The sequence below is a fragment of the Pteronotus mesoamericanus genome, unplaced genomic scaffold (assembly GCF_021234165.1).
Source record: "Pteronotus mesoamericanus isolate MK-2021 breed Mesoamerican mustached bat unplaced genomic scaffold, CSHL_Meso_final scaffold_651, whole genome shotgun sequence".
Classification (NCBI taxonomy): domain Eukaryota; kingdom Metazoa; phylum Chordata; class Mammalia; order Chiroptera; family Mormoopidae; genus Pteronotus; species Pteronotus mesoamericanus.
This window is the reverse complement of record NW_026555325.1, coordinates 32,338,057-32,351,243: the sequence shown is the minus strand read 5'-3', so window position 1 is coordinate 32,351,243 and position 13,187 is coordinate 32,338,057. Positions and strand designations below refer to the sequence as shown.

At 36.2% G+C, this 13,187-nt stretch overlaps 1 protein-coding gene across 2 annotated transcripts in view; it reads right to left on the bottom strand.

Annotated features, from left to right (window-relative positions):
• Positions 1–503: 503 nt before the first annotated feature.
• The window catches only part of DCAF17 (DDB1 and CUL4 associated factor 17), a 29,555-nt gene continuing 16,871 nt past the window's right edge, over positions 504–13,187 (bottom strand). For both annotated transcript variants that reach the window (XM_054562311.1, XM_054562312.1), the window contains 6 exons: positions 12,100–12,242; positions 8,675–8,784; positions 5,643–5,730; positions 4,847–4,930; positions 2,875–3,030; positions 504–2,096 (listed from right to left, as the gene is read on the bottom strand). In XM_054562311.1, coding sequence (XP_054418286.1) covers positions 1,959–2,096; positions 2,875–3,030; positions 4,847–4,930; positions 5,643–5,730; positions 8,675–8,784; positions 12,100–12,242 — 719 coding nt within the window. In that variant the 3' untranslated portion in view covers positions 504–1,958. The remainder of the gene's footprint in view (positions 2,097–2,874; positions 3,031–4,846; positions 4,931–5,642; positions 5,731–8,674; positions 8,785–12,099; positions 12,243–13,187) is intronic.

The following is a 13,187-nucleotide window of genomic DNA, read 5'->3' as shown; positions in this document are numbered from 1 at the left end:
AAAGAAGGCAACAACTTGAAGGACAAGGAGAAACTCAATAAACCTCTTTTTGAAAAAATCTTACTGGATTCCAGTCTTAGGACATCCTTTCCTGAAACATTCTTGGAAACAAAGTGTATACTTTATGCATCTGCTTTGAAACCCACACAACACTGCTTTCTTTCTTTTCCCTAGTATTTTTCATCTATTCCTTCTTTTTCAAGATTTAAATTAACTGGGAAGGACCATTTATTTAGTATCTAATTGGAAACTGGGGGCTTATATCCAGCACATTGAAACTTTTCAGCTGTTTTATAATCATGTCATGTCTCTAAAATACTCTGAAAGTTACAAATATTAAATATTATTAAGTATGCATAAAACTAGAATGAATTTTTGAATTAGTAGCTATAAAAGTATTCAAATTTAATATAGAAAGGTAAGTTTTACCATCTTGCTCATGAGGTAATCACTAGTTATAACACGTAAGATCACATTCAGAAAGATTTTATTTTTAGCCCACATTTCAATGTTTTTCCTTATTCTAAAATGTGACCAAGCTTTCTTTTTGTTGCACAAAAGATGGTTTTAGGTTTTTTCCTTTTTTTAAAAAAAATTTATGGACTCCGATACTAATTTCTTGACTCTTAGAATAGCTAATACCTATTCTCTCTTTAGCCCTGTTGATTATAACAAGCTTGAAATTTACCCACAAACTTCAAGGGCAGAACAGGGGAAAAATTCCCAGAATTCTTAACATGAGATCAAGTCAAAACTGAGGGGAAAAAACTGAAGGATTTTTATGTAACTCATCAAAGCTAAAATCCCCTATTTTTACCCTTAAATTGGAATGAGCAATGATTTTTTACTGCTCTTTCCTCCCCTTCTGTTTTTACCAGTTTTGTTTTTTTTTTTTTGAGGCTGACTCAAAGGAATGTGCTGAACATGTGTGTTGCAAGCAACAGGATTTCTCAAACAGGAAGCACAAATAAATATTTTCTCCTTTTACTTGGGTTGCTTTTATTTAACATTCTGAAGAATGATTATCTGAGTTCAAGGATCATATTTAGACCAGTTCTAACAAAGAAGAAAAAATGCTCATTTCAGAACTAAGATAAAACCAAAAGTTTTTTTCTAGCTAAGTAGTTCCCAAACTACTCCTGGAAGGACCTGCTCCTCTACAGGGAACAGAACTGGCACAGCCCAGGATACACTTTTATCTTATTGCATAGGTTTGAAAATACAGCCTAAGCACACTGGAAGACACAACAAATAAACAAAATGGTGAAATGAGTATAATATTCTTAATAATTAATAGCTGAACAAGCTCCATATTGGAAAAAATTTCACTTGAAGTTTGCTTGGAATCTTTTACATTAGTCTGTGATAAAAACACAAATAATCAACGGAAACATCAAGCCAAGAGAATAAAACCATGGAAGAAAAAATAATCTGTACAAATATAAAACACAGATACATATATAAGATTAAAAAAAAACTGTGATGACACATTTTTGGCTCAAAAGTATGTTTTCACATTACAGATCTCATTTCTCACCCTTAAGCAAAGTTTGGTATAGAGAACACAGGATTTCTTTATCTTCTGTATCTTTCTTTTTGTCTTTCCCTCCTAATCTTAGCAATCACAATTCCATACTATCTTTTAAGAGCCATATTAAACACCTGATTGAAATACACTTTATATTTACATCACCACTAGCTAAAAGCTCTAAAATGCTAGGCTTCTTGGGAGAACATTCTAAAAACCCTTTACATAAAATGAAGTTCTCACCACCTTGTATGGCAAGAATTTAAAAAAGAAATCACAGTCATCTGAAGTGATTACAAGAGCTTTTCTGGAAAATATTGGAGATCTTGATATGTGGATAAGAAAAAGGAGGACTGGACACAGTTGCTGGGGTGTATGGCTAAAAGTCTCACATTACATTTCAAAATTTAAAATGATCTCATTCTTTTTTTCAACTTCTGTTTGTGGTTTCTTCTTCCTCCCCAGGGTCGCATACCATCTGGTAAACATAGCAGCTGAAGATCCTGCTGGGTTTCTGTTCTATGTGCAGCACCAAGTCTCTGTCAAAATAAACTTCATGGCTATAGGTCTGCAATGAAAACACAGTCAAATGGAGGCTCTTCATATAACCATATTCACTGCTCTGTCACTAAAATGTCACAGCACCTATGCTAGGGATCTTCAAATTTATACTTGGATGCAAATTAGGTCCCCAAAATGGTTTATTTTTCATTATTTGTGGATATGCAGATTACCTACGAGAAAAGCATGACACAAAATGCTAAAAATGAAAAGAGCCCTGCACTTAGGAGTCTGAACACCCACATTCTCTTGCTGATACTGCACCTATTTTACCACGTGGGCACATTGTTAAACCTCTCAGGATTCCATTGCTAAAACAAGAATTGGATGAAATTGTCTACTATTCCTTGTAACTTTTATATTCTATAATACTCAGAAGGGTAGACAAATGCTTCCAAGAGTGCCTGGAAACCCTACCTTAGATATGACCTCTATTAAATAACTGTGGGGACTCAATACAGTAAGTATACTTTTATTTTTTTAAATATTACCAAACTTAAAATGAGAGAAAACCAAAGGCTATGGTAAGGAAATAAACAGAATGTCTCAGGAAAAAAATATAAGGCCTTAGCTTTACGGCTACTGGTAAGGCAACATCCTCTAGTCCCTAGAGAAGGAAGTCATAAGAAGTACTCATTTTGTCCTGCATGTAGTCCAATAACCTCTTTCATGTGGCCACTGGTCTAGGTGAGGTTGGACTAATACAAACATGGTAACATCTGTTTCAATAAAAGCTACCTATAAAGAGAACTCCTACAACTTTGTATCTTGTGAACTTTACTCACCACATCCCATGACTCCACTAGTGGAATGCTTTTAAGTAAAGTTCCAAATTCATTACAATGGAAATCCAAGTGAGCTTTTCCTTCAGCATCTATTTGAGTAACAGCTACCACAGAAAGCAAATCCAACTCATCTTCATAGTCCACAATTTTGAAAGTCTTGGAGAACAGACAGATAAGACAGGGAAAAAAGGACAAATCCAGTTATTCAGTTAGATTATCTCTACATTTGTAGTCTAACTACCATGTTACCTATGAAAATATGTAGAAAAAGAATGAATGGGTGGGAACATAGGAGAAATGTGTCTCTACTTACAGTATCTAAAGCATCAGTCTCAAGATTTTCAAGACTTTGACAAACAGAACTAAGTCTATGTACATCTCAGCCAAACTATAACTGAAATTCTTTATTATGACAGCAAACCAGAGCTCCTCCAAATTTAAAACAGGTATTCAACTGCTGTCTCTGACATGTGTGCTCCCTGGTTCCCAGATACCTGAGGACAGCCCACTGACCTCAAATGAGTCATTTTAAGAAGAACTGACAGCCTATCATACACTACTTATGACCCTATTTGCCATTTATTTTTTTTTAAACCCTTCTTAATTTCCCAAAGAAAGCAAAAAACTACTGCTTATACTCAAGGGAGAATATTAAGAACTGAAATCCATCCCACAGAACAGGAGTGATGGAGAGATGTTAGTTAGATTAATGATGGTAAAGATTTAAGGGAGAAAAACCTAACTCCAGAACTCAAGGAAGAAAACCTGGGACTCCAACAGCCCCCCAGGGGACTCCCCCAGGGAGACACATCCTGGCAGGCACAGCAGGTTTCTCCTAATCACCACATTCTAATCCTTCACATACATTTGGTCAAACTGACTTCGAATCCATTTGTATTTTCTGTCTTTACCACCTATGGCATAAAAATTTACAGATTTATTACCTGTGGTTCTTTTGCATTTATGCTTTTGCCTTAATCTAAACCTGGTCAGCTTCAAAGGGTGACTCCTTGTATGCGTGTCAGTGATTTTATAGATTTTAGCCACAACCCCTTTCAACTTGTCCTTTACGGGCTAAAAGTTTTTGTTTCCTCATCTCATAATGTAGAATCTCTCCCTCTCTTTGCTACTACCTTCCTCCCCGCTTAATTATTTTTGCAACCTTTTGGTAATTTTAGAATTTCTTTCTTGAATATAGTTTTATATGCAGGGTAGGGAGTGTTCTGCTTTGTTCTCAACAGATTTCTGTGGTTCATAAATATACCTATTTTCTTTTTTTGACAGCCACATACTAGGTCACCACCAGTCTATTTTTTTTAATTTTCAAAAACTATCCTTAAAAGGCTACTTTTATATTTTTACCTAGAAAGAGTCACATGAACAATATAATTTTATGGTCTAAATGGATTTAGTGTTTTTGCAAGAGCTATATATTTGAAGGATGATAACTGTCAGTTGATTTCAAAAATCCTTCCAATGACTCTTTAAAAGAAAGGGATAAAAATGTATTAGCTCAGTGACTAGTAGTGCCAAGTTGAGGCCAGAGGCTGAACTGATTTACTACACCTTCATACCCTCCTCCCTTGGCCCGCAAACATTAACAAACATATCCATGTCCGGTAGGAAAAAAATAAGGCAAAACCCATAAAGTCATCAGGATATAACTCAAGAATTTTCTATTTAGAGATTACCCTAGAAAGAGTACACATTCTGCCCCCAACACAACTTTGAAAGTGTTTTCAAATATTTCAGTCCTATGAACCTTTCTGCAAATAAAATTTTATGAATAATTCTAATCTGAAGAGAGAGGATACTGGGGAATGCATTGGTTGAAGCAGTATGCACAGTCCTACCAACCAAGCCTGTATGGAGCGCACTCCCAATTTCTAGCTCAGGGTCTGGGAAGCATAATTTAAAAACCACAGGGCAAGTGCACACTAGTTGGGTTTGTTATCTCTGGCTAAAGTAATACCTCTTGTTCTGGGTCGTCATCCAGAAGGTTAAATTTCTTTTTTACCACCCGTCCAGAAGCAGTAACAGTGGGTAAGTTTTCATTCTATCATATGGAAAGAAATAAGAAGATGAGACAAGCCCTATTATATGCAGTCAATTGTAAAATTATATTAGCAAATTTGGTAAAATTAACCAACCCTTCTCCAATATCCACAATTCTTTTCTCAATTGATCAAATTCTGAATCAGATTTCTGATCTTCCAGTTAGTAAAAATACAGTAAAGTTTTTAATGGATAAAATACTAAAATAGGCAAAAATAAATACAAAGTTTACAGATTTGCTACTTCATTTGCCCTTCTGATTTTGCTTTAATGTAGTACAGCAAATAGAGGGGATATGCTTTTAGAAATTTCCTTTTGCATGACTTTCTTCATATTCTTAATTTATATGTTAAAGGAAAAAGACTATCTGGAGTTAAAGCATGGTATGTGATTTTTAAAGATTTATATCTTCCCCAACTTACTCTAAGTCTGCACAATTAATTAAACCCAAAGGTTGATAATTCATGAATAAAAACTTAAAGAGAAACCCAGAAAGGAAATAGAAATAAGCAAAACATAAACTTAATATAAACAACTCTCTTCAAATCTCCTACATACATGAGGTCAAGACTAGCTATCAATGTAGACAAAATGAACAGACGTATAGGATTGTGCTGTTCTTTTCACCCATACAAAAAGGCAAACACATTTGTACTATCATATTCTTGTATAGAAAGACAGTGATATACAAAGGATTTCAAAGTATTTCTTACTTTGTTCTCCCTGTTGGCCAAAATGACAAAATCTTCAGAGATCTGATGTTGGGCACTATTATTTTCTACTTCGTTTAGCTTTAAAACTCTGAAAAGGGAAAAAGGATTCTAAGAACCTAAGACTTCAATGCACCATAAAATGCCAAAGTTGAACTACTGAAATGAAACTTAACAAATGAAAATTATAGTAACAACACTGGGTTAGTTCTCCTCTCCTTTTGATTTATCTGAAATATTAATGCCTAATCACTTAGGTTTCTATAAACTCTTTCAAATTCAGAGACTTTGTTAAACAGAAAAGTATAGTCTCTGTGACCACAGGTGCTACTGAAGTAGGTAATGAAGTAGGATGCTCAGGCTTAAGCCACCTTCCAAACTGGCTTAATCAAAGTAACTTTTAAATAACTTCACCTCTCCCATCCTGCAACAGTTCTTTAACGTTTCAGCTTTTACAATGGCGTTATAGTACAGGCATACCTCGTTTTATTGCTCTTCACTTTATTGTGCTTCACAGATGTTGCATTTCTTACAAACTGAAGGCAAGACCCTCCACCAGCAAAAAGATTAAGGCTCACTTTATTGCAATTCTTGAGTTATTGCTGTGGTCTGGAACCAAACACGCAATATCTTTGAGGTATGCCTGTAAATATTTGGATTTTTATTTCTGAAGACAGAATGAGATATCAATGAACACTTGCAGTTAACTATAAGACAGATGGATTGGCAACTAAACCTAACCTAAGAGTTTTCATGAATAGAGTAATATTTAAAAACTGCAACTGACTTAATACTTTTTTCCTTAGGATTATATTTATAGATTTGGGTTTTCTGAGTGCAAATGGTCTCCCCTAGATCAAGAAAAAATAATTTGTTCACCACCCACATAAATCTGTTCACAGCACTAACAAGCTTCAAAAGCGCAATGTTCTCAAAGCTTAAAGTCTCAAATGCAGGCAAAGAGAACAGCAGAGAGAAGCAACTACTGTGGCCAGGAAGAGCCAGAGGCCTTAGAGTGTTCCACAGACAAAGAAATCAGATTAGCTTTAAAGACTTTTATTTATTTTTAGGGAGAGGGGAAGGGAGGCAGAAAGGGAGGGAGAAAGAGAGGGAGAAAAACGTCCATGTGAGGTTGCCTGTTGCACACTCCCTACTAGGAACCTGGCCTACAACCCAGGCATGTGCCCTGCCTGGGAATTGAACTGGCAACCCTCTGGTTCGCAGGTTGGCGCACAATTCACTGAGCCACACTAGCCAGGCAGAAATCAGATTAATTTTAAATCACTCAATTAGTTATCTTAATTAGTGACAATATTTTAAAATGCCTATCTTTTAAATCCTGGCAAGAGAGCACATGCCGTTTGTGGACTTATTTTCTCAAACTCAAACTAATATTAAAAGATCAGTGGTAACAAACATTAAAAGTAAGGTTTATTGAAGCTGAACCACAGTTTGTAAGACTTTTTATAAAAATTCATAATCTTATTTCATTCAGCCCATCCGCCTTATACTCAATCCAGAGAAGTAGACTAATTAACAAGAAGCAGAAGGAATAAAGAAACAAACATTGCCCTTCTTATTCAACAAACACTTATTGAGCACCTAGTCTGTGCTAAGCGCTGTGCTCAGTGCTGTGACTACAGTCATCAGAAAACTAGACTCTTTGCCTTATGGAGCTCCTGATTACAAAGCTAAATATTTAAACAGATAGTCACACAAATAATTAATTAAAATTGCTGTAAGTGCTACAGAGGAAGATTACATAGTAGGTGCAATGAAAATATGATGGGGGAACTAATCTAACAAGGGTATCCGGAAAGGACTCTGTGAAAAAGGGACATTTAAGCTGGGGCATTAAATATAAATAGAAGTTAGGTAGGAAAAGAGCTAAGGGGCAAGATTCTTAAGAGAGGGAACAGGTCCCCAGCTTTCTGAAAAGAGAGCGTGGCTGAAACAGAGTTGGAGAGAGGGCCTTTCAGACCATGCAAAGAGCAGTAAGAGTCTTGAAAAGGTTAAAGCAGAATTCACATGGTTAGGTTTTTGTGTTTGTTAATGTTTGCAAAAATCACTCTTAGCTGCTGAGAAGAAAACCAGACTTAAAGAGTGAAGAGTGGATTTCTGGAGTATGCTATTAAGTTACAATAGTCCAGTCTAGTGATGACAATAGCCTGACTGAGATGGTGACAGCGACCAAGGGCAGAAAGAGGCAGATTTAAGAAATACTTAATAATAAAATAAACTGCATTAATAGGATACATGGTGGGGGGTTGTCTGAGAGAGAGAAATAAAGAAGGAAAAATATGCACATGAATGTTTAAGCATATGAACATTGATGAAAGACAAGAAGGCAAGAAAGTGCCAAGAATGATTCCAGATTTCTAACATTATCTTAGGGGAGAGGTTTGAGCTGGGATAAAAATTTCGAAACTTTGTGACCTTTAAAGCCAACAGAATATAGAATCCTGGAGGGAAAAAACAGTGACAAGAAGAGAGGGTCCAAGTCCTAAGGACATCTGATAATTAAAGTCTGAGTAGAAGAGCATGAAAGTATACTTAAGAGGGATGAAACACAGAGAGAAGAAAACTGTGGTGTCAGAAGTCAAGTGAAGCGTGTTTCTGGGAAGGAGAGGATAACTCTAGGAAGATGTGGTAAACAAAGCAAAACAAGGTTTACTTCAAACAACCTGCTACTTCTCCTGCGGTTAGGCTGTCATTTAGAACAAAGACAAATCATTTCTGTTCTCATTAATCCTAGAGAACTAAGACCTGATGAAGACAAGCCAATCTGTCATCTTCTTTCACTTATATATCATCCATCAAAGAACCTATTCAAATGTAATATTTGTAAACAGTAATGATGAAGCTAAAAAAAAAATAAAGTTAGGTTTTCTAGATGTCAGTCTCTGAGAAAGCACCCTGCAAGCAACTAATTACTTCCATACTTGGCTCAGTAGTAAGCTAGAAAAAAATAAAGATGCCAATAAATACTACCAAAAGCTGTTTTCAATTTTAAAATAACTAGTGAAAATACTCACTTGACCTGATTTGGGCCAACATGTATTATTCTACCAGAAGCATCAGGATGAAAATAGATCCAGTCAGATTCTAGGGAACAACAATCCATTTCTTGGATCCCATTTTTTGCCTGAAGTTGGGAAAAAATATTGAAAATAAAGATTCAAAGAAAATATAAATTTTTTTTTCCAAATCTAACAGCAGGGATAGATCAGGGCATTAAAAGACAGGAAAGAGAAAACATTAACCAGTTGAACTGGGATGTGTATGAGTGCTGAATTAGGACACTCAAACTTGGTAAATCTAGAACATTTAAACTGAGAAATTTCAAAAAAAAATTTGTTTTCAAAGATTTACCCTGTATCATACATTATTACCTCACAAATGATAACTTAGTTGCCATATCTCAAACACACCTAATTTGTGTCAGGCACTGCATTAGATGCTTTACAGACATTATTTCACTTGATCTTAACAGCATTCAAAGCATATATTTTTATCTATATTTTATGGGTAAGAAAACAAAGCATATAAATCGTTTGTTCAATGTTTTGCACCTACTAAAGAGTCAGCTCCAAAGCACATGCACTTTCCATTACGTAACTCTGCCACAATCACTGTGCTCACGCAGTCCCCTACAACTTCTTCCTCACTTCCCCCACCCTAACAAACTTTCACTCAGAGGAGTGGGTAGCATGAAACTAAACATGTAATCAAACCTAAAATCTCGATACAGGTTATATGATCTCCTTGGATAACTCAGATCTTAAACTCTAATGCTGAGGAAATGGTCCAATACTGCTTAGCCTTTAAGATAAGTAGAGAGATTTATCTCACAGTAATATAGTTAGACATTGAAATAAAGATACACACACCTGCATGGTATGCAGTCACATATGTACATAAATGTTTTACGTTATACATAGGAGCACTGGGAACTAATACCAACATGAATACATAAACTTCATTAGCTTATCCAAGTCATCTAAATTATTTAATTTCTCCAATGTAAAATGAAATGATACCATCTTTTCTATTTGATACTCACAAGTTTTTGAAATATTAATGCATTTATTCCATTAGCACATACTGACAGCACACTATATTTTAAGTATCGCACTAGGCATTTGTACCTGACACAAATTTTACATAATCCTTGCCATCAAGAAGCTCATAATCAAGAGGGGAGGCAGAAAATAAACAGACAATAATAAGGCAGGGTAGGAAATAAAGTGATCAAGCCATGCACAGGATATTATCAAGCCTCCAATCTAGGTGAGCAGAATTTCAGAAAGAAAAAAGGCTTAAACTAAGCCTTACATGATGAGCAGAAAACGGCTACAAAGATGAGACAGCAAAATCAAAAGCAGAGACGTGTTACTCCATTGAGCATGTATGTGCACAAACACGAGTAGCAGCTAAAATTAAATTGTAACGTCCAGCGTCCAGCCCTTAGACTGGAGAAGCAGGCTGGGGATACAGCACAAGTGCTTCCTATGCCATGCTTTTTAAAAATTTGAATTTAACACACTTTATGCCCCAAATTAGAGACTGACTTAATTTTTCAGAATTTAATGAATATCCTAATAGGAATAATTGTATTATTACATTTTACCAGAAAATCAAGACAATTAAACATCTTTGTTACAAACACCAAAATGAATGTGCCCATGATAGCATTGGCTTCAGATGCTCCTTTACTATAAAACACGTACATACTATACATGTCTTTCTTTAGGAGACTATTACCTTTATTATAATATCTATAACACAAAAGAAACATCACATCTCTGTGTTAAATGCTGAGTGGCATTGTTACCAATTTACTGTAGTTTTTATTATTTGTTCCAATGGTAGATTTTAAAGCTCGGTTAAGTAGAAGGCTATGAAACATTTTCTGAATTCCTCAATTTGGATGCACGTGTTTTGCAGTTATCTACTCTCCTTGCTGACAGGTGGGGAGGTAATGGGCATATGATTGTTATGTCACCGCAATAAAGCTGTCTGGCACAAGAACTGAAACTTCCCCTGGATTTGGAAATTATTTATGAATATGTTGAAATGCAGATGTGACTAAGTGTTACAATCATAATCAGTTATTATAGAAGAACAGTACTTGACAGGCATACTTGATATGGACGTTGAAGGCCATTTTATACACACACACAAAAAAATATGTATTATCAGTTCTTATATAAGGATATGTACTAAATACCCAGAATGTGAACTGTGTGAGGTTTGACTGGAAGGAAAGGTTAAGTAAAAAATGAAATTGAGGTTCTGTTGGCTGAAGGATGTCCTCTGGCTGGGAGGTGAGCAATCATACCAGACACGTCATGGCAGAAAACTGCCCCTGGAGAGAGTCCGTTGTAAAAGAGGGTGTCACTGGGCTGGGCCAAACAGGAGCGGCCAAATGTGAAATATAAACAAAAAATCAGAAGGGAGCAAAGCTCCTACAAAAAATAAACTAGACAACCCTATACAGAGTGTTCTCTGGTAGCAACGACATCAAGGGAAATAGAAAAATGAACCCAAGACTGGGCCTATCTTCAGCAAGGTAAAAGGTAAGCTGTGACTTTAAAAGCCACTGGGCCCAACAGGGACTGAGCAAGATCCTGGAGAAGGTGGGTATGGGGGAAGCTGAGTCTGCCTCAGAAAAGTCAGTTCATTTGAGACATCAAGAGGTTCCAGAAATAAACAGAACTAAATCAGCAATACAAAACAAGATGGAACCCCACCCCCGGTCCATGCACTCACTTTCTGCCCTTACCTGAATCACTGTACTTAAGAGACAGCTTCTATTCATAATTTATTGACATATTTGCTTTCTTTTGAGTGTAAGCACCTTGAGGGAAGGAAATGTATTCTGGCCATGTCTGGCACACAGTAAACCCTAAATAATGTTTCTTAAATGGTAAATCAGTGCCTGAATAACTTCTTAAGTGAAGAAAAATTGATTTAACGGGTAGAAATTTCTATTGTCTTACTATGCACCATTTCTCCCCATTTTCCCATAAATAAGAATAGTCTTGAGAGTTCAAAGTGTTTTATGGCTTACATTGTGAATATCAGAGTTCTATTTGGTTCTGTTTTGGAAAGCAAATAGCAACAAACCATGAAAAAGCAGAACCATTCCACCAGCAATTTCATAGGTAGCCCGAACATATTTTATCAATGATTCCCATGCAAAACAGGATTGCTTGCTGGGAGACTGGTAAGAAAAAACACCTATGTAATCTCTGGCGCCTAAAAATGTTCAAATGTTAATGCTTAAATTCTAGGTAGCACAAGCCTTTCCTACATTCTTTGTACTCTTCTGAACTATACCTTCATCACAAATTAATACAAACCAAAAAGTAACTCTTAGGAACGTGAACCTATTTGAGAGGTAGAGAAGAAAGAATTTGATACTAATTTGCTACTGAAAGGATCACTTATGATTTACCAAGGAATTGTCTTTAAGGGCACAAATATGGAAAACTCCTTTCTGTTTCTTCTTATTAGGTGTGATGATGTAGTGCCAAGGGTGTCCTCCAATCTGAAAGGCATTCTCCAGGGAGGAGACCTCAAAGAGCAGTGGTGGCGTGTCTGCAGAGATGGGCAAAAGGGATTTATTAGCTTTTTCTGTTCTGGTACACTTGGAACATTGACTCACTGAGTTCAACCTTTCTTTGCATGCATTTATGAGTTTCCATTAATGAAAAATCACTGTGTTCAGGGAAATAAAATACAACCAGAAAAGACACTTATTACTAAGAAAAGAGAAAGCTGGTAGGAATTTAATGTTAGGCTATGAGTTGACTTTCTCGACATTGGTTTTCAGGTGTGTGTGACCTGCAGTTGAGTGGAGATAAAAACTGGGCTGAACGTGCTTACAGTGGCAAATAGGACAAAGTACACCCCAACAAAAGCAGCTGCCATTTACTATGCATCTGCTGTGTACATACAAGACTGGGTTAGATACTGTTTCCAACTCTCATAACAATCCTATAAGGTAATTAGGTGTAAATTCCTTCAAATGAGACATCTTCCATAATCTACACTAACAGATTATATTTATCAAACTTTACAAGAGCAGTCTTGCTTCGGATTTCCAGTGTAGACGTGATATTAGTCACAATGAATGAAACCAGTTAGGACAGGCCCTGTCACAATGGAAGCTTTATTAAAGGATAGCCAGTACTATGTCATCATTAGACAAGTTAACTTTAAGGTAGTTTAGATACATGCAGCCAGTCACTGTCTTTTGGAGCCTGACATCATGTGATACAGGCATACTTTGTTTTACTGTGCGTTCCTTTATTGCACTTCATAAGTGCTGCATATTTTACAAACTGAAGGCAATACCCTCCACCAGCAAAGATTCTGACCTACTATATTGCAATACTTGCTTTGATGTGGTGGTCTGCAACGGAGCTCACAGAATCTCTGAGGCATGCCTGTACTAGTTTTATTGTGGTGGCCTAGAACAAAATCCACATATCTCCAAGCCCACATCTGTTGGTGTTACTTAAGTCATCGTCTTTGATGACA